At 38.5% G+C, this 19,165-nt stretch overlaps 1 protein-coding gene and 1 long non-coding RNA gene across 2 annotated transcripts in view; one reads left to right on the top strand and one right to left on the bottom strand.

Moving 5' to 3' along the window:
* chic1 (cysteine-rich hydrophobic domain 1) overlaps window positions 1–19,165 on the top strand; it is a 34,577-nt gene that overhangs the window by 11,724 nt on the left and 3,688 nt on the right. The window contains exons 2-5 of the mRNA XM_052022097.1: window positions 335–389; window positions 4,281–4,436; window positions 14,751–14,807; window positions 16,609–16,668. Of these exons, the coding sequence (XP_051878057.1) occupies window positions 335–389; window positions 4,281–4,436; window positions 14,751–14,807; window positions 16,609–16,668 (328 nt within the window). The remainder of the gene's footprint in view (window positions 1–334; window positions 390–4,280; window positions 4,437–14,750; window positions 14,808–16,608; window positions 16,669–19,165) is intronic.
* LOC127573680 (uncharacterized) overlaps window positions 1–19,165 on the bottom strand; it is a 48,235-nt gene that overhangs the window by 10,407 nt on the left and 18,663 nt on the right. The gene's annotated exons all lie outside the window — the stretch shown is intronic.

Genomic DNA, 19,165 nt, shown 5'->3' on the forward strand with positions numbered 1-19,165 from the left:
TTTTTCAATAGAAGACTGTAATGTACATTTAGCTTTGTGCAAGAAGTACCAATTCCAAAGGGGGAAAAAAGACCAAACTTTGATACCAATTCTATATTTTATTTGGTTCCCAACTGGTTCCATCATTGACTCATCCTTGCTGATCTTTAGCTCATTGACTTAAATGATTATCAACTGTTTTTTTAATCAGAGATTAAAGAGAGATCATGTGAAGTTATTCTGTGAGTTAAAATTAACACTTATCTCTCTCTCCTGTGCACAATAGCCATTTGCTGTAAAGTCAATATCTTCCTTGAGTGGAACTTAAACATTTTTATTTGTTTTTTTCCTTCAGGTTTGGCCTCAGCAACAAATTTGACCCAGAATTTCCTTCAGTGCTTACAGGGAAGGTGAGTTGTAATTGAAAACTGGTGATTTTCCTCTTTCAGTATCTTAATTTCTTCTCTCCTATACAGCATGTATTGCTGCCTAAAGTTTATTCAGAAAAAAATCATTTATGTCATGATTAAACTTGAAACTAATCTGATCCACACTAATTAAGCAGAGCTTTTTCTAATCTACTTTAACTCCCTCTTCTGAACTGACTAAAGGAGATGTTTTGCATTCCTCTTGGTTGCAATAACTGGGTCATACAGACCTGATTCCGTGTTTGGTCCCTGATCCATGCAGACAAATTATTTCAGATGGGTTTGTAAATCTGGAATATAATCTGGCTTTTGTAGCCAGATGAACCTATTGTCCTTAATGAACCATTAAGGATAATACCAAACTAGCTTTTTGTGCAGTCTCCTGTAGCTTAGACTAATTTTAATGCTTTAAATATTGTCCTTTTTAAAATCAGCAAATAATTTGGGTACTTGCTTAGTCTTTATGGCTCAGTAATATATGAGAATGCACTAACAAACCAGTTATTTATACACACTAATTAGGAGTTAGATGCGTTTTAATTTCTTTGCTCCCCTCTTTGCTAGTAGGAATTAAATATTAAGCCAGTAATGCTAGGTTTGTGAGTAACTTTACAATTGCATTTCAATAGAAACTAGTTAACCTGAATTTCCTTTTATTATCACTGGCCCAAACTTTATAACTAAAACTCACACAATGATACCAAAAAAGGCTTAAGCAAGAAAATGTAATCAAGTAGAAAGTTTCAGACTACCCACTCTTGAATTTAATATCTAAGACAAATTCTAATGTTAATTTAGGAAGATGTCAGTCTTTAATCTGTAACCACATTGATGAAAAGCATTCATCGTTTTGCTTATTTTTTTATCCTGCAACTTCCTGTTGCAAAATAATCATTATGGGCGTGATACAGTTACATCAGAATCTGATTCATATGTTTAGCCTACATAAAAAATGAAAATGCCAAAGTACTCTGTCATCCTGTTCACTGTGGTTCCATTGGTAATTTTTTTTTCTTCTGAGTCAGAAAGTTGTGGTTCAAGTCCAGAGATTTTTATTGCATAAATCATAAACTAAAACTACAGTGCTCTGACTGAGGTGCCATCTTTAGTATGGGATATTTACCAGTTTGCCACATGGTAGAAATTTATTAATTTGATTTCAGGATTAATTAGAGGTCAGTGTGGCATTCTTTCATAGGGAATCAAAATGGCCACAAAAATAATTGAGAACGTTGCTAGAGCATTCTGTAGTTGTTGCTGCCAGTAGTTTTGAAAGACCAAATTGCTTTTGATGAATAATCTAAAGCAAAGCATTAAAATTTCCTTGTTTTCATTGTTCAACAAGGTAACTATCTTTATTTCCTTTCATATTCTCCAAAAACTACTGATCTTTATTCCATCTATTCAAATGACATTTGAATTATGTATAGTAATTCAAATGTTAATTTGATAATTAATGAGTTAAATTTGGCTGAGGATTTTTCCTTGTTTTCCCCATCCCATTTTTTTTTCCTTTCCTAAGGCATTGAATCCTGGCTGGATTACAGTTCTGCAAACTGCCTCAGTATCACCTTCAGATCTCCCAAAGGGACATAATAAAGTTTGCCTGTCTTTGATGAATATTTCTAGCTGTAATCAGAAATTCAATCTCTGAAGGATACTGAGATTGAGCAAATGCCACACAAAAATGGGAATCAAAAAGAGTAGCTTTTTGCGGCTTAAATGCTTGCACTGTTAATCTACCCTGGTAGAAAAATGTGGTTGGATGAGGGTGGGTGGGGGGGGGGGGGTGGGTTAGAAACAGTCCAGAAATATTAATATTGTGGGCTTTTGAGTAATTATTTGTATTTTCACAAATGCTGTAAAAGCAGTTTTATAAAATTGTTTACTATAGATTGTATAGATTTACTATATATTTGTATTTGTGCAAAACAATCATGGGTATAATCATGAGCTTTCATTTTAATGGATTACTTCAAACTTAATACCATAATTGTGTTCTTGACCTGTACTTTGCCCTCTCCCATCACAGCATTAGAACAGAAGCATAGAGTAATGTCACATATGTTGTAAAATACAACTCCCAAGGAATACACTAGATGACTAGACTCTAATATATATAAGGCAAAAAGAGCCGTCCTACTCTAAATCTGCAACAAAGAAGGGGCCTGTTGAGAGGTGGTTGTGCATTGCAGAGAAGTGCGAGCAATAAACAAGTGAGTTGTATTGTGACTGTACCTGACAGTTGATAGATTACAGGGCTTATTATGATTGAAGAGATATGGTTAGCCTGCTGGGCTTTGCCAGTCTTTTCACTATTTGTGAAGTGTTTTTGCATCCTGTCGTAAAATGTTACAACCATGTTTTATTAGCAGGTCCAATATAAAGCTGAGAGGAAGTATGGCTCATTTGCAGTGTGGGAAGCATGCCTTCCTGACCAGTAGCTGAATAGTCATTTGCATTTTTCTTGCAGCAGAATACACAGCTCATCGTTTCTAATAAATGTATTGCTATCTGCCAATAATTCAAAGGTGTTTTTGACATTTGATTATATTTGCACATGTGTCACATTTGAACACTTCTATTAAGATGTCTTGTACAAATTATAAAAAGTAAAGGATTTATTTAGTTCACTTCTATTAAAGAGAGCCAAAACCTGCCTTCTCTAGCTGTTGGATTGATGTTAAATAAGTTTCAAAACTATATATGCCCATTGCACTCAAGGTCCAACTGATGAAACACTATCGGTGAGTCCAATTTGATGCATCACACTTGTTTAATGGCTCACAATGTGAAATGAGTTTTTTGTTCAACAAGCTAAAGTATATCTATAATGGGAAAACAGAGCTCTTATGCCTTGGTCATTTTTATGCAAATTAATGAGCACTTGTTTTTCCCTTGCACCTGTTTCTTTTTCTTCCACCCTACCCCCTTTAAAGACCAATGCAAGATTTAGTATGTTGTTTAGAATATTTTTGCTCATCTTTTCAGTTGCTCTATAGGGGATCACTTGCTGTGGTGTTTAAAATTATAAGGGACAGTAATATGCAAAAATATTTGGTAAACTATATGTTAATCTTGTGTCCATTGTTGGATTTGATGTGTTTAAAAAAAATCCACATTGCCTCATATACCTGGGAAAAAGCTGATATGTAACTTCATTGTCTTATTAGACATTTATCAAAATAAGAAAACCAGTGTGGATGACCTCCATTTTGTAAATATAGAGTGACTATTGCATCTTGGGAACTAATATATTTGATTTTAAATGTTTTAGAGTTCTGAATTTTTAAAAATGCTGGTAATTATTCTTTCAGCTCTCTTTGTAAAGGAAAGTGGATCTGGCACAGGCATGATGGGCTAAATGGCATCCTAGAGCATTCATAATTTTTGACTCTAGCAGAGAATAGAGATATGGGGGAAAAAAAACTGTTCTACTGTAAATCTTACCAGAAAATTGTCTAATATCACCTGAAGGGAGGCTACAAGAGTTGAGGGGACAAATCAATCGAAATCTTGTTATATGCATTTCTTTCCTGCATTTTGAAGCCAGAAAGAAAGTGGGTAATGAATGATTTAAGAAAATTGTGAGAATGACGATAGTCTACTCAGTGCTTTTGTGTTGAATTCACTGCTTCAATTAAATTGAATGTTTGCAATGTGAGCAAAGCAGATTCCTAGTTTATAGTGGATGCTGCAGTATTCTTTTCATTGTACTTAATTGGTGTACACAAGAACAAATCAGTTTAAAACTGTAAATGGGGTTCATTGACATATGTCAAAGACGTGCTATTTTTTCTTGTTTGCTAACAATTTAAAATCTGCCCATTTTGCTACAAATATCTTCATTAGGATTCATTCTTTCTGTTATAGGTGGCTCCAGAAGAGTATAAAACGAGCATTGGTCGGGTAAATGGATGCTTAAAGAAAAATCTTCCCATCAATGTGAAGTGGCTTCTTTGTGGTTGTTTATGTTGCTGTTGCACCTTGGGCTGCAGTCTGTGGCCTGTCATCTGTCTTAACAAAAGAGTAAGTACTTTTTAATTCTCGATAAATTGGACCATTTATACAAATTAATGCTAATGAGTTGGTCACTAATGGAGCTATTTATGGCACATTACTTTTCCCCTTCTCAAGGAAATACTGATTTTCTTGCTCCTATAAATGTACAATGAGCACTGTTCACCATTTTGCCTAAGCAGCCAGTGCCCACGTGTAATCTTCTGTAAGTATTGGCAGACAATTTGAGCATTAAGTTTTGCAACTGAGTCCACTTCTATCCATGTTCATTTTCGGTGCTGGATGAAGAATACACACTCAATAACATTACCTGCCTTTACACATGCAGACTGACCTGTTTTCTGCTGTGTTTATAAAATAATATTCAAAGATCCCTTTTTGACATTTGGCTGTTTATTTAATTTGTGTGAAACGCTTGGACAACATATTAAATTGTCCAGAATGTTGGTTTTATATTTAGAAAAAAAATTGTATCCCAGGCTAAGAAACATGCTAATCATGTTTGCATGTTCTTTTTCATGACATAACATTTTTCATTTTCTCTCTTCTGTCCCTAATTCCACTTCTAGTCAATTCAGTTACAATCATTGTTCCTTTTTACCTGGTCTTGTTTGCCTTAAGCTCCAAATAAGCTGCACCACTCCCTTTTGCTGAAATCCAAAACTCTCGATATCTTTTACTCCATTTCAAAATTTGCTTTCCCATCCAAGTTTGCTATTCTGGATTTTTCTGACAAATTTTAATTCTCCAGTCTTGTCCTTGTTTTGTCATTTTGACTCCTCACCATAAATATATAAATGTCTCTTAATAGCTTTTTTCGCTTTTTACCTTTTATTTCTTTACTGCCATCAATGTTGATGTATTGTGTGGGGATTCACATTGAATCACTTTGTGTAAAACTTGTGGATTTTCAATAGGTCAACTTTTTTGGGTGAAACATTTTTAGCAGTTGATTAGTTTTCATGATTGCAGAGGGTTATTGATCTTTTCTAATTGATTAGTTATGTTTTACATTGTTACCTATTTGGATGCAGTGAGGTGTGGTCACTATTTCTCAGCTGCTTCCTCCCAGTGGGTTGAATGCTCCTCCCAGAGTCTCAAGACAGCTCCTGACCATCAAGAGGCACCATGGACGTGATCTTCATCATGCAGCAAATCCAGGAAAAATATCATAAGTGCTATCAGTCATAATACATAGACATTTTTGACCTCTCAAAAGACAACTGAGGGATTTTTCTTGAATATGGCTTTCCTCAAAATTATCACCATCCTTTCAGCTCCAGGATGTCATGCAACCCATGATCCTCATCAATGGCTCCTGCATATGTATTGCTCATCCCAATTGCCCTTGTGCTTGAGTCACTGCAGTTCTTCTGTTGAAGATGCACTCACAATGTGGTCAGTAGGGTGTTCCAGGATTTGGATCCAGTGACAATGATTTGGATACATTTCCAAGTTGGTTTCCATGTACCTGTTGATAGAGCTTGTGGGTTTGGGAAAATGTCCAAAAATCTTATGGGAGTAACTGCAGTGCATTTTGTGCATATTGCAGACGTGGTGTGTCATTGGAGGGAACAAATGTTTTGGGTGATAAATGGAGTAATTATCAAATGGGCTGCTTTGTGTTGTATGTTGACCTGCTTAAATGTTGTAAGAGTTGATTTCATCCAGGCAAGCAGATGGAATGGCTTGTGCCTTTGTGGATGGTAGAAAGGCTTTGAGGTGTCAGGACATGATTCACTTGCCACAGGATACCCAGCCTGTGATCTGCTCTTGTAGCCACAGTATTTGTGACTAGTCCAGTTGAATATGTAGTCGGTGGTGATCAACCCCACTCACAGGGTTTTAATAGTGAGAGATTGGGTGATGATAATGCCAATGAATGTCATGGATAGGTGGTTATACTTTCTTATTGGAATAAGTGATGCCATGCCATTGCACGAACCCTCTTCTCATTCCTCCTTGATGCAAGACTTCCTCACCTCCAAGAAATCTCCAATTTGATGGAATTAAGTTCAAACTTTATCATCTTCATTCCAGACCAGACCAATATTGCCCATTCACTGCCTGTGTATATGCGCACCCTGAAGCCGATCTCCAAACCATTGAGTCCTTTACTGAAGCATACAAGAGCATGGAGCTGAAGGTAACTATCCCAGAAGACAAACTTCAGTAATCTTTCTTGCCATACAGTACTGTCCCCTGATGATCAAGATCAATGATGACATCCTGATCAACTTGAATCACTTCTCACGCCTTGGAAATAAGGTTTAAATATCAATGAGAAAATCTACTACTACCTCTAAAGTACCAGCATAACTTTCAGCTGCCTGTAGAAAAGAGATGATCAGAGACCATGACCTCAAACCCAGCATGGTCTATCAAGCAGCAGTGATCCCTGACCATTCCCAATATTTGTCAGACACACAGGCACTCATGTCAGACACTAAATTGATGAAACAAGCATTCCACTCTGAGCTCTGTTAACCAATGATTTCCAGGAGTACAATGAACACTTTTGGGATGTGCTTAAATCTCTTTGAGAGCAAAAATTGTAACATCTTCCCTGATTTATGGGAATCCCTAGGCCAAGACCACTCAACTAGCAAGGAAGTATCTAGGAAGGCGCCACACATTTAGACAATCAAACAATAATTGCAAACAGCAAATGAAACATGAAGTAATCCAATCAACCTATATACACATTATCCACTTGTCCCATGTGAGGCAGAGTCTGTGGATCCCACTTAGGACTCATCAGTCCAAGAGAACTGGAGTAGATGCAAGTCATCCTTGACCCTGAGGGACAGCTGAGGAAGGAATCAGAATTAGATTTATTATTACTGATTTAGACGACGTGAAATTTGTTGTTTTGCAGCAGCAGTACAGTGCAAAGACATTAAAATTACTATAAATTACAAAAACAAATAGTGCAAGGAAAAGGAATAACGAAGTAGTGTGCATGGACTGTTCAGAAATCTGATGGAGGAAAGAAGCTGTTTCTGAATCACTGAGTGTAGGTCTTCAGGGTCCTGTACCACCTTCCTGATGGTAGTAACGAGAAGAAGGCATGTCCTGGATGGTGAGGGTCCTTAGAGGCACCACCTTTTGACCGTGTCCTGGATGGTGGGGAGGGTTGAGCCAGTGGTGAAGCTGGCTGAGTCTACAACCCTCTGCAGCCTCTTGTAATCCTATGCATTGGAGTCTCCATACCAGGCCGTGATGCAACTAGTCAGAATGCTCTCCATCATACATCTATAGAAATTTGTAAGAGTCTTTGGTGACGTGCCGAATTTCCTCAGACTCCTAACAAAAGTAGAGCTGCTGGCGTGCCTTCTTCATGATTTACCTCAATGTTTTGGGCCCAGGTTAGATCCTCTGAAATGTTGCCACCCAGGAGCTTGAAGCTGCCCACCCTTTCCACAGCTGACCCCTCAATGAGGACTGGTGTGGTCTCCCGGCTTCCCCTTCCTGAAGTCCACAATCAATTCCTTGGTCTTTTTGTTGTTGTTGAGTGCAAGTTTGTTGTTGCAAAACCATTAACCAGCCAATCTATCTCATTCCTGTACTCCTCCCCGTACAGGAGATTATATTACAAAAGGCATGCAGATGGAACAGTGTTGCTCTGGTGAACCGTAATTAGATTTATATCACCGGATGATTGTATTGTTTTGAAACTAGTGCTGCCAAAATAAAGGAAATGCTATAGATCATTACATAGTCTGTTTTTACAATGTATCTTTCTAATGAGATATTGAGGAGATAACACTTGAATATTCTGTTACAAAAACATGTTGGTAACTGAACTAAACATGTTTTCATCCTGAAAGATAAACCTAGTTGTGCAGATTGATGCACCTGCCCAGAAACACATGCTGGTGTACTTACTCAACTCACATACCTCTTTGGAAATTTTTGAACAGTAATGAATGTTGGCAGAAATGACAATCACATTGATATTTGTGGCACTTAGAAGATAGCAGTAATTGAGGAGGTATTGATTAAGGGTGGAATATTGCTATTCTTCAGTTTGTTTTGCTGAATAGGCAGATGGAACTTCAGCTTAATGTGTAAAAGAAATGACAATGCAGCAGTCTTGCGTGTTTAGAGTACAGTGAGAACCTATATTATCCTGACTCTTAAGATGAGATAGCTAAGCAGACATGGTCAGAAACCTTTTCATTAAAATGATCTTTACAAGACATCCCAACCTCGTAGTTGCTGTAATATAGGAAACTTGGCAGTAAGTTTGCTCACAACAGGCTTCAACAATGACTTTGATAATTTGTTTGAGTGATCACTATCGGCCAGAGTACCTAGAATACTCCCTGCTCTTGTTCAAAGTAATCTAAGGTTCTCTTGCAACTGTCAATAACATCAAACAAGACCTTAGTTTAATGGTTTATCCAAAATATGGCATTTGCAACATTCCATCAGTAAAATATTAAAATGAAGTTTGCGTTCAAGTTTCTGGAGTGGGACTTGAACCCACAATCTTCTGACTCGTAACTGAGACTGCTACCATCTGGAGCAACACACAAAAAGTTGGAGGAATTCGGCGGGTCAAGCAGCATCTGTGGAGGGAAATGGACAGTCAACGTTTCGGGTCGAGACCCTTCATCAGGATTCAATGTCCAGTTCCCTCCATTTCCCTGCTTGATCTGCTGAGTACCTCTAGCTTTTTGTGTGTTGCTCCAGATTTCCAGCATCAGCAGTTTCTTGTGTCTTCTGCTACCATCTGAGTAGTGGCTAATGCATTGAAGCTGATTCCAGCCTCCCAAGGGCTTTCTTAACTAATGCTGAAGTTAGCAGGCAGATGAAGGTTTGAGTCTTGTTTCTTTGAGAGAATTATTACATTAGTACTGGAAGTTAACCATAATAACTCGCATATTGTAGCTTTGATTTTTACAACTGCTTTGTGTAACGACAGATTTACTGAAGCACTAACAGAATTGCAATGGAATTTTACAACTTTGAGGATTTAAAAAATATTAAACACTATGTAGTACTTAAACTTTTGTGGTTTTTCTAAATTTAATGTTTTAATGATGAAAGTTAGTGAATATCAGCAATATGTTATTGAAGGTTGAACAATTTATAATGAGAAATGCAGTTATTGCTTTATTGATGGTTGTGAATTGGATCAGTTCTGCTGATAATAGACATGAAAAAATGTACCAAAAGCATCTAACAAGCATGCTGTTTGGTCATTCCATGGAATATTCAAGACTGTTTTGGCCATGGGCCAACTTCGCAAACTTTAGTGATGCCCAAGGCGTAAGACTTTGGGTGAAACCAAGCAAGTGTTGCACCTCGCATACTTGACTGGACTTGCACGGAGTCTGTATTCGGGTGGCCAGGGAGTGGGTAAAAGCAGAGGACTTGGTGGGGAAGGAGGAGTGTCGCTTGATGGGATCCTTTAGGGTTTGGGGGTGTGGTGAAGATTGGGGCCATTGAGGGATCTAGGCCTGGGCTAATTTTGGGTAATGGATAGTGGAAGGACAATCCAAAGGAACAAAGGCCAGTGTGTTGGGACTGACTTTGGGCTTCTGGCAGCACTGTGAAGGCATGTGTTGTTACAGGAGAATAATGTTACAGTGGCATGCAAAAGTTTGGGCACCCCTGGTCAAAATTTCTGTTACTGTGAATAGCTAAGCGAGTAAAAGATGACCTGATTTCCAAAAGGCATAAAGTTAAAGATGACACATTTCATTAGTATTTTAAGCAAGATTACTTTTTTATTTCTATCTTTTACAGTTTCAAAATAAAAAAAGGAAAAGGGCCTGAAGCAAAAGTTTGGGCACCCTGCATGGTCAGTACTTGGTAACGCTCCCTTTGGCAAGTGTTACAGCTTGTAAACACTTTCTGTAGCCAGCAAAGAGTCTTTCAATTCTTGCTTGGGGGATTTTCGCCCATTCTTCCTTGCAAAAGGCTTCTAGTTCTGTGAGATTCTTGGGCCGTCTTGCATGCACTGCTCTTTTGAGGTCTATCCACAGATTGTCGATGATGTTTAGGTCGGGGGACTGTGAGGACCATGGCAAAACCTTCAGCTTGTGCCTCTTGAGGTAGTCCATTGTGGATTTTGCGGTGTGTTTAGGATCGTTATCCTGTTGTAGAAGCCATCCTCTTCATCTTCAGCTTTTTTTACAGACGGTGTGATGTTTGCTTCCAGAATTTGCTGGTATTTAATTGAATTCATTCTTCCCTCTACCAGTGAAATGTTCCCCGTGCCACTGGCTGCAACACAAGCCCAAAGCATGATCGATCCACCCCCGTGCTTAATGGGTGGAGAGGTGTTCTTTTCATGAAATTCTGCACCTTTTTTTCTCCAAACATACCTTTGCTCATTGTGGCCAAAAAGTTCTATTTTAACTTCATCAGTCCACAGGACTTGTTTCCAAAATGCATCAGGCTTGTTTAGATGTTCCTTTGCAAACTTCTAATGCTGAATTTTGTGGTGAAGATGCAGGAAAGTTTGGAGAAAAAAGGGTGCAGAATTTCATGAAAAGAACACCTCTCCAACTGTTAAGCATGGCGGTGGATCGATCATGCTTTGGGCTTGTGTTGCAGCCAGTGGCATGGGTAACATTTCACTGGTAGAGGGAAGAATGAATTCAATTAAACACCAGCAAATTCTGGAAGCAAACATCACACCGTCTGTTTAAAAAAAAAAGCTGAAGATGAAAAGAGGATGACTTCTACAACAGGATAACGATCCTAAACACACCGCAAAATCCACAATGGACTACCTCAAGAGGCACAAGCTGAAGGTTTTACCATGGCCCTCACAGTCCCCCGACCTAAACATCATCGACAATCTGTGGATAGACCTCAAAAGAGCAGTGCATGCAAGACGGCCCAAGAATCTCACAGAACTAGAAGCCTTTTGCAAGGAAGAGTGGGCGTAAATCCCCCAAACAAGAATTGAAAGACTCTTAGCTGTCTACAGAAAGCGTTTACAAGCTGTGATACTTGCCAAAGGGGGTGTTACTAAGTACTGACCATGCAGAGTGTCCAAACTTTTGCTTCGGGCCCTTTTCCTTTATTGTTATTTTAAAACTGTAAAAGATGGAAATAAAGTAATCTTGCTTAAAATATTGAAGAAATGTGTCATCTTTAACTTTATGCCTTTTGGAAATCGGGTCATCTTTCAGTCGCTTAGCTATTCACAGTAACAGAAATTTTGACCAGGGGTGCCCAAACTTTTGCATGCCACTGTATGTGATAAGCAACTGACACTTGTATTGGAAGTGCCATGTTGAATTTGTGGAATAATATAAATTGAGCTAAAGAGCATCCAAACCACAACTTCAGTTATGTGGTGCTGAAATAAAAACCTTTGGGCAATCAAAATTCTAGGCTAGAGTGTTTAATGTCCAGATAGATCACAAACACAAACCACAATTTAAAGAACAAGTTAGTGGAGAATTGTCAGTTGATACAAGACACATCTTACATCCTCCATATACATTAATCAGGTCTTGACATAATTCTGCTGCCCAAAAGAAAGTAATCTGTTCTACCACCTCAAGATCTAATTAAAACTCTGGTTAGGCCGCATCTGGAGTATTACATTCAGTTCTGGTTGCTCCATTATAGGAAGGATGTGGAATTTTGTTTTACCAGAATGCTGCCTGGATTATAGGACATGTGCTATAAGGAGACGTTGGACAAACAAGGGTTGTTTTCTGTGGCACAGTGGAGGCTGAGGGGTGATATGATAGAAGTTTATAAAATTATGCGAAGCTTAAATAGAGAAGACAGCCAGTATCTTTTTCCCAGGGTTGAAATGCCCTTAATACCAAAGGGCATGCATTTAAGGTGAGAGGGAAAGTTAAAAGGAGATGTGCGGGGTAAGTTTTTGACACAGTGGTGGGTGCCTGGAATGTGCTGCCAGGGCTGGTGGTGGAGGCAGATACGATAGAGGCATTTAAGAGGCTCTTAGGCACATGAATTTGCAGAGAATGGAGGAGTACTGACAATGGACAAGAGGACACAGGTTTAAGGTGCTGGGGAGTAGGTACAGAGGAGATGTCAGAGGTAAGTTTTTTTAGTCAGAGTGGTGAGTGCATGGAATGGGCTGCCAGCAACGGTGGTGGAGGCGGATACGATGGGGTCTTTTAAGAGACTTCTGGATAGGTACATGGAGCTTAGAAAAATAGAGGGCTGTGGGTAAGCCTAGTAATTTCTAGGGTAGGGACATGTTTGGCACAACTTTGTGGGCCGAAGGGCCTGAATTGTGCTGTAGGTTTTCTATGTGCAGACAGAAGGGATTAAATGTCATTAGCTCAATTAGTTCAGCACAATATCATGGACTGAAGGGCCTGTTCCTGCACTGTACTGTTCTATGTTCTAGAGATGCTTATTTTTTGTATAGGTAAAGTGGAAAAGAACAGTGTCCAATGTGTAATGCCAATTGTTTTGTTAAAAAATGAACCAAAGATATTGATATGTTTTGAGTAGCGGAGCAGATGTAGTTGGAATATCAATCACAAACCCAAAAATCAGATGACTGTGTTTCTAAAAACATAAAACAGAATTGAGATTATTTTCCCATAAATTTTGAAGTTTTCAGATCAGTTGCAGAAACCTCTTTATAATGGGATGTACCTTAACCATTTGATTTACTGAAGAGGTTTCTGTAAATATTTCCTCGTCCTTAAAGTAATCCCTCTTAAGCCAGTGTGCTGCAAAACAGTAGTCTCTCCAATCTCTTATCTTATTAGCTTGTATTTGAGCGATATGAACGACAAAGCATTTGGTTATGTGCTGCTTCTCATTAGCTTCCAATTTCTCCGGTCAGATTTCTCCAAAAGTTCCTTTTTCACAGCTTTAACAAGTACTTGCTGCATATTCTATGATTAACATAAAAGCCAGAAGTAGAAGATAGCTCTAGAGATTGCACAGAACTCTAATAGTAAAGGGAAGGAGCAGCAGGTAAAAGAACTAACACGATTAAAGCATGCAAATCTCTAGATTAAATAAAGAGGGAGTTGGTGTTGTAGAACTACAGAAGTAGCTGGATAAAGGGTTAAAGTGGATGATGTTAGTAGCTCTGAGTTGATGAAAATCTGTATTTGCACAGTGATACTTGCCTAATCCAGCATTCAATTTCACTATAAATTAACTTAGGAAAAAGGTGCTCTTTCAACCACCCACTATGCCCCCTCTGAGCCCCCACCCCAAATCAACTGTTCTCAAATACTTATGACATTACTGTTTGCTTGGAATTTTATGAACTTTGACTAACAGTCAGCTGTTCTGATTTTTGTTGTTGCTGTCATTAAATTTTTAGTTGTCAGTTGTTGCACAATGCTTAATTTTCCCTAATTACTGATTTTATTTAATTTAAAAACCAACACATTTGCAGAGTTTCCACTCTATCATAGAACTTTTTTTCTCGCTATTCTTCTCTGCAATTTGAAACCTGTTGATTTCCACCTTAGTTCTGATGAAAGATCATCAACCTGAAATGTCAACTGTTTCTTCTTTCTCCACAGATGCTGCTTGACTAGAGCATTTCTAGAATTTTTGTTTCTATTTCAGAGATTTCTTTTGTTGCACCATGCTTGACTTTGGAATGTTACTTAATAACTTCCAGCACTTCAAAAGAAGTAATTGTGGCAAAATTACTTATTTTGAAGTGATGATTTGTTGGTTTGTAGACTTTTTAGGTTCTCAACTGCAGCTTTAAATCACTGCCATTGTAATATTGTACCAGATATAGAAGATGTATGTAAGAAGGAAACATTACTTGCATTCTCTTACTCCATAGATATATCTGCTTCCCCCACAAAGAAAAAAGCGGCATAAAATATTTGGAACTTATTTTTATAATTCCTAACTAAGAGTGGTTACTGTGCAGGCAACACTACCTAATTTTTTTTAATGTTGAAACATTATCTCTCTGTCCACTAGTGATGCCTGATCTGCTGAGCATTACCATCATTTTCTGTTTATGTATATACCAGACTTTCTTCTGTGCTTGCCTTAGATTTCCTGAAATTCCCATTAAGGCTAGTACAATTGATAACCTGAACTCCTGCCACTTAATATGTAGTATTATTATTATGTAAACTTTTATTAAAAGGTGGTTTGGTCTTTATGTTTATTAAGTAGACTGGTTACTATCTCTTCAGAAGTTGATCAATAGGTAAATCTGGGCAACCTTCAACTCTGTAGTGAGTAACCTTTGTAATGCTGTAGCAAAATTATAACATTTTGCATAATTAATCTCTGCTTAACTTATGGTCTGCCTTATTGTATAAATGCTTTGTATTAAGTATAATGTTGAAAGAATATCTTCTGTTTAATATTTTCCAGACTAGAAGATCAATACAAAAACTGTTAGAGTGGGAGAACAACAGATTGTATCACAAGGTGAAAACTCAGTGATTCTACATTCAGTGCATACACATTATAATTCTGTTATTTTATGGCTTGAAAATAAAGCTTTTGTGCCAGACTATTGATTGAAAATTATCAACATGGATTTTCAACCAGTAAATTCCACATGGTGGCGCTCTATTTTGCTTCTCCACTTCAACACCTTGACCTGAGGGAAAATATTTCATTTAAATACGGTATTTATTTTCTCCACATTCAAACTATTGTATTGGGGATCAGAATTATTGTTTGCATTAAGAGAATTCAGACATTTATCTAATATGATTCTAAACGATCAAATCTGTCTTGGTAAAAGGTTACTTTAGGGAAGGCTGGATGAAAATTTAAACCATTGCAGTGTTGCCAACATTGGAAAATCTTGGTGAACTATCCTGAAATTCTGTTTGAATCTATCTGACCTGTTCTAACTTTCATGACACTACACTGGCCCCAACTCAACTCCCAGGTTGCATCCAAAATGATTAAAACCAACATCCCACAGGAATGACTGCTCCATTCTCCTTCTCCTCTTCTCCATGGCAGTGCATATACACTTCTGTTCATCAAAGTACATTTCTAACAAAGGCCTATCTTCCTTTTCACTGATATCTCCAGGAATTTTTATTTCTTGGGGGGCTTTACGTGTTCTCCTCAACAATATCATTTGCAGGCATTGAATCAGCTTCTATAAATTTTCTGACTACTTCCTTATCACTGGTTGTGAACCCCATAATCACTCTTGTGCTGCTGGACTAGCTGTCTGGCATGAAGTCATGGGCACACCACATCTTTCTGATGAACATGAAAGTCATCGGAATGAGGCTTCCATTTATCAGGACCAACTGTCACTTGAAGCTCTGGGTGTTCTCAGGTGGGAACCAAGTCCAGGCTGTGTATTATGTTTAATTTTTCGGAACTGAGTTTTGTATTATTCATCATTTTTTAAAAATCTTGCTATCAAAAATTGCTCTAATTTCTGCAGCATTCACAGTGCCTTTTATTCAACCCAACTAATGCTCCAGGAAACTTTATCCTCTTCATACCTAAACAGCTTACTTCACTGTACTTATCCAAATTCAGTAAGCTTGTCCAAATTGCTGCTGGCAGTATACCGAACAACAGTAGTTTATTTGCCCATTTAAACGTCTCCTCTTCAGTGTCCTCCTTTTGTATTCAACCATGACCTTGTTTCTTTTGAAATCCTTACTACTTTCCTCATCAATCCTGCAACTATGGGCTCCTGTGAATTTCTCTCATTATAGCCCATCCATTTCATTTGTTGTCTCAACAACTCTAAGTCAGAAACTTGCCTAGAATGTTCTCTAGAACTTGCCTTCTCATTCCCACCATCTCTCTCTCATTTCTTTATAATCTTTTCAGTCCATCTTTTCAGCATAGCCTTGAGCAATTGCCTTGATCTCCCAACTGATGGTTTGGTATCTGTCTCTCATGAGTTCTGTATAAACCATCTTTAGGATGTTTTACACATTGGTTTGTTATACATTCTGTGGCAAAGAACAACTTGTGATTGTTAAGTGCACAGAGAATGAAGAAGAATAAGCCTAATTCAGTCACACCAATGCCAACTGAGTGACCATTTGGAGCATAGAAGAATGAGCACCAAAAATGGAAAAAATAATTGAGATACAAAAATCCTCCAATATATTCTGCATGCAGATGGTTTAATAATTTACTGGATTTTTTGTTGATGGTTGTGTAGTTTGATTACTTCTGCACTTGAAGTTTGATTCATCTAATATCTTCCTCAAATCTATTTTTCTTGTTTTGGAATTAGCTTGGGTTGCACTGGAAGTTAAGTAAAAGGAAATGTGAGTCCAGTAACATGATGGAATATGTAAGTACAGTTGCCTTCTAGTCATACAATTTTTTTTGTGTATAGCCTGTCAGTGTCTTTGGAGGAGATGTGCATATAACTGGTAATGACTTTAAGGCCATTGACGTTAACCAGTCCTTGTGTGAGCATAGGCAATGTCATATGTGAACAAGATGCTGGAGGATTTCACATCTGAGTTTCATCTCATCCAAGCCTAGTATCTGCATGAACAACTTGTAGCGGGGTCCACTGGATAGCAAGGAGAACTGATTTCATGTGATAACAAAAGATAAGTTGACACTTTAGATGTCATCCCTTGTCAAAAGTGCAAAGTGGATAATTCACCTTTGCTCCTGATGACTCCTCCATCACAGTAAACACTCTTCAGGCAGTTTGGCCTATTTTGTGTGATACATCAAGAAATAGCTGAGTCTGCTTGCTGCAACGAAAGCTGTGGGCCCTAATGACAACTTGGTTGAAGTGTTAAAAACTGGTGTGCCTGGATTAGCTGCAACTCTGCTCGAGCTCTTTCAATAATGCTACCATGCCAGCATCTGCTTGAACACAGTGGGAAATCGGGTCACAGAAAGGTAGAGCGAACCCAAACCAGCTAGTGCCCCATTATTGTAGCTAGTGCCCCATTAGCCCACTCTCAAATCACCAGAAAAGCATTGGAAGGAGTTGTTGGTAGTACTATCAAACACCAACTGCTCACCAAAGCTATATTGGGTTTTGCTATGAACACTCTTCTGTAGACTTCATTAGAGTCTTGAAAAATTGAATTCCTGATGTTGGGTCAGAGTAGATCCCTTTTGATGATAACATTCATCCAGGTTTAACTTTAATGAGTCCTTGGAAAATTCAGGTTAAGAGGAATTGCATGGAAAACTCTACATTTAAGCAATAATGACTGCATAGAAAGAAGACTCTGGTTGTTGCCCAATTATCTCAGTGCCAGAACATAAATAGAGAAGTTTCTCATGGCAAGGATGTTCCTCAATCCAGTGATCTTTTCTCCATCATGACTTCTGAAGATGTTTACTGATAGCATACCAACTCCATGGAACATAAAGCAACAAAAACTGGACAACATTCAAGCTGAGGTTGAGATGTTGATTGACACTTTTGTTATGCAAGTACCAGACATTGACCATAACCTGGAAGAACATTTGACCACCTCTCCTCGACAATCGGTTACCATTATCAAATTATCCCACTGTCAACATTGTTGGGGTCATCTTTGATTAGAAACTTCACCAGATCAGTCATGTAATTACTGTGGTTACAAGAGCAGTTCAAAAGCTGGGTATTCTGTCTCCTGATCCAAAGCCCATCACCACCCTCCCCACCAATCAATCCCCATCTACAAGGTATCAGTTATGAGCAAAGTGAAATGCAGTGTACTATATTTTGCTGGATGAATGCAATTATGACTGCAAGTTTGACACCATACTGAACATTCACTACCTCCAGCATGGTTGCAGTATCATGTACAATATGCATTATAGCAACTTGTTAAGACTACTTTGACAGAACCTTCCAAATGTGCAACCTGTTGCTGCTGAGAACAAGGACAGCAGGCAGGTGGCAACAATGCCACCTGCAAGCATCATCACCCCATCTAATCTCATGTTGCGTCATAGCCTAATTTGGATTTGCTGTGTCAAAATCCTGAAACTCCTAAACCAATAAGTCTATTTTCGCTGCAAGGAATGCAGCAGTTCATTTAGCAATACCTTCTCAAGGTTTCTGGAATGGACAATGATGGGTTTTGACAGCTACTCTAAATATAATTGACTAACCAGTCAGATGTGGAATTAAAGTGAAGAGAGGTTGGAAAAGTTAGTAAGGTCGTCAGTTCCATACATCTGATTCTTAATGGAGACACAAGACTGCAGGTGCTGGATCCTGGAGCAACGAACAATCTGCTGGAGGAGTTCAGTGGGTCGAGCGGCATCTGTGGAGGAGGGGGAGAAGAATTGTCAACATTTGAAATTGAAGCCCTGCATCAGGACCGAGAAGGGAGATAGCCAGTATAAAGAGGAGAGGGGGAGTGGTGAGACAAGAACTGTGTTCTTGCTTATCACCTTCCAGCAACTGTCTCCACCTTCACTGTCCCCTCCCCCCACCTTACTCCATCTGCCTTTCCTTTTTTTTGTGTCTCGATCCATCATCCACCTGGCTCGACCTGCCCTTCATCCTTCAGCCCTCAGTCCACCTATCACTTTGGGCTCCTGTCTCACCACTCCCCTTTTATCCTGGCTATCTTTTTCCACTCTGTCCTGATGCAGGGTTATAACCCAAAACGTCGACAATTCCTTTGCCCCCACAGATGCTGCTTAACCCACTGAGTTCCACCAGCAGATTGTCGCTTCTGATTGTTAATGCTTGGCTCAAGAATAGTTTTGGTAGGTCTGAAACTAGTAGCTCTCCTGCTTTGTTTAGAATAGAACAGCATGTGAGAGTTATTTTGTTCTGTGAAATGTACTAACATGTCAGCATGTATATAATTCATCTC

The sequence above is a fragment of the Pristis pectinata genome, chromosome 8 (genome assembly GCF_009764475.1).
Source record: "Pristis pectinata isolate sPriPec2 chromosome 8, sPriPec2.1.pri, whole genome shotgun sequence".
NCBI classification, from domain to species: domain Eukaryota; kingdom Metazoa; phylum Chordata; class Chondrichthyes; order Rhinopristiformes; family Pristidae; genus Pristis; species Pristis pectinata.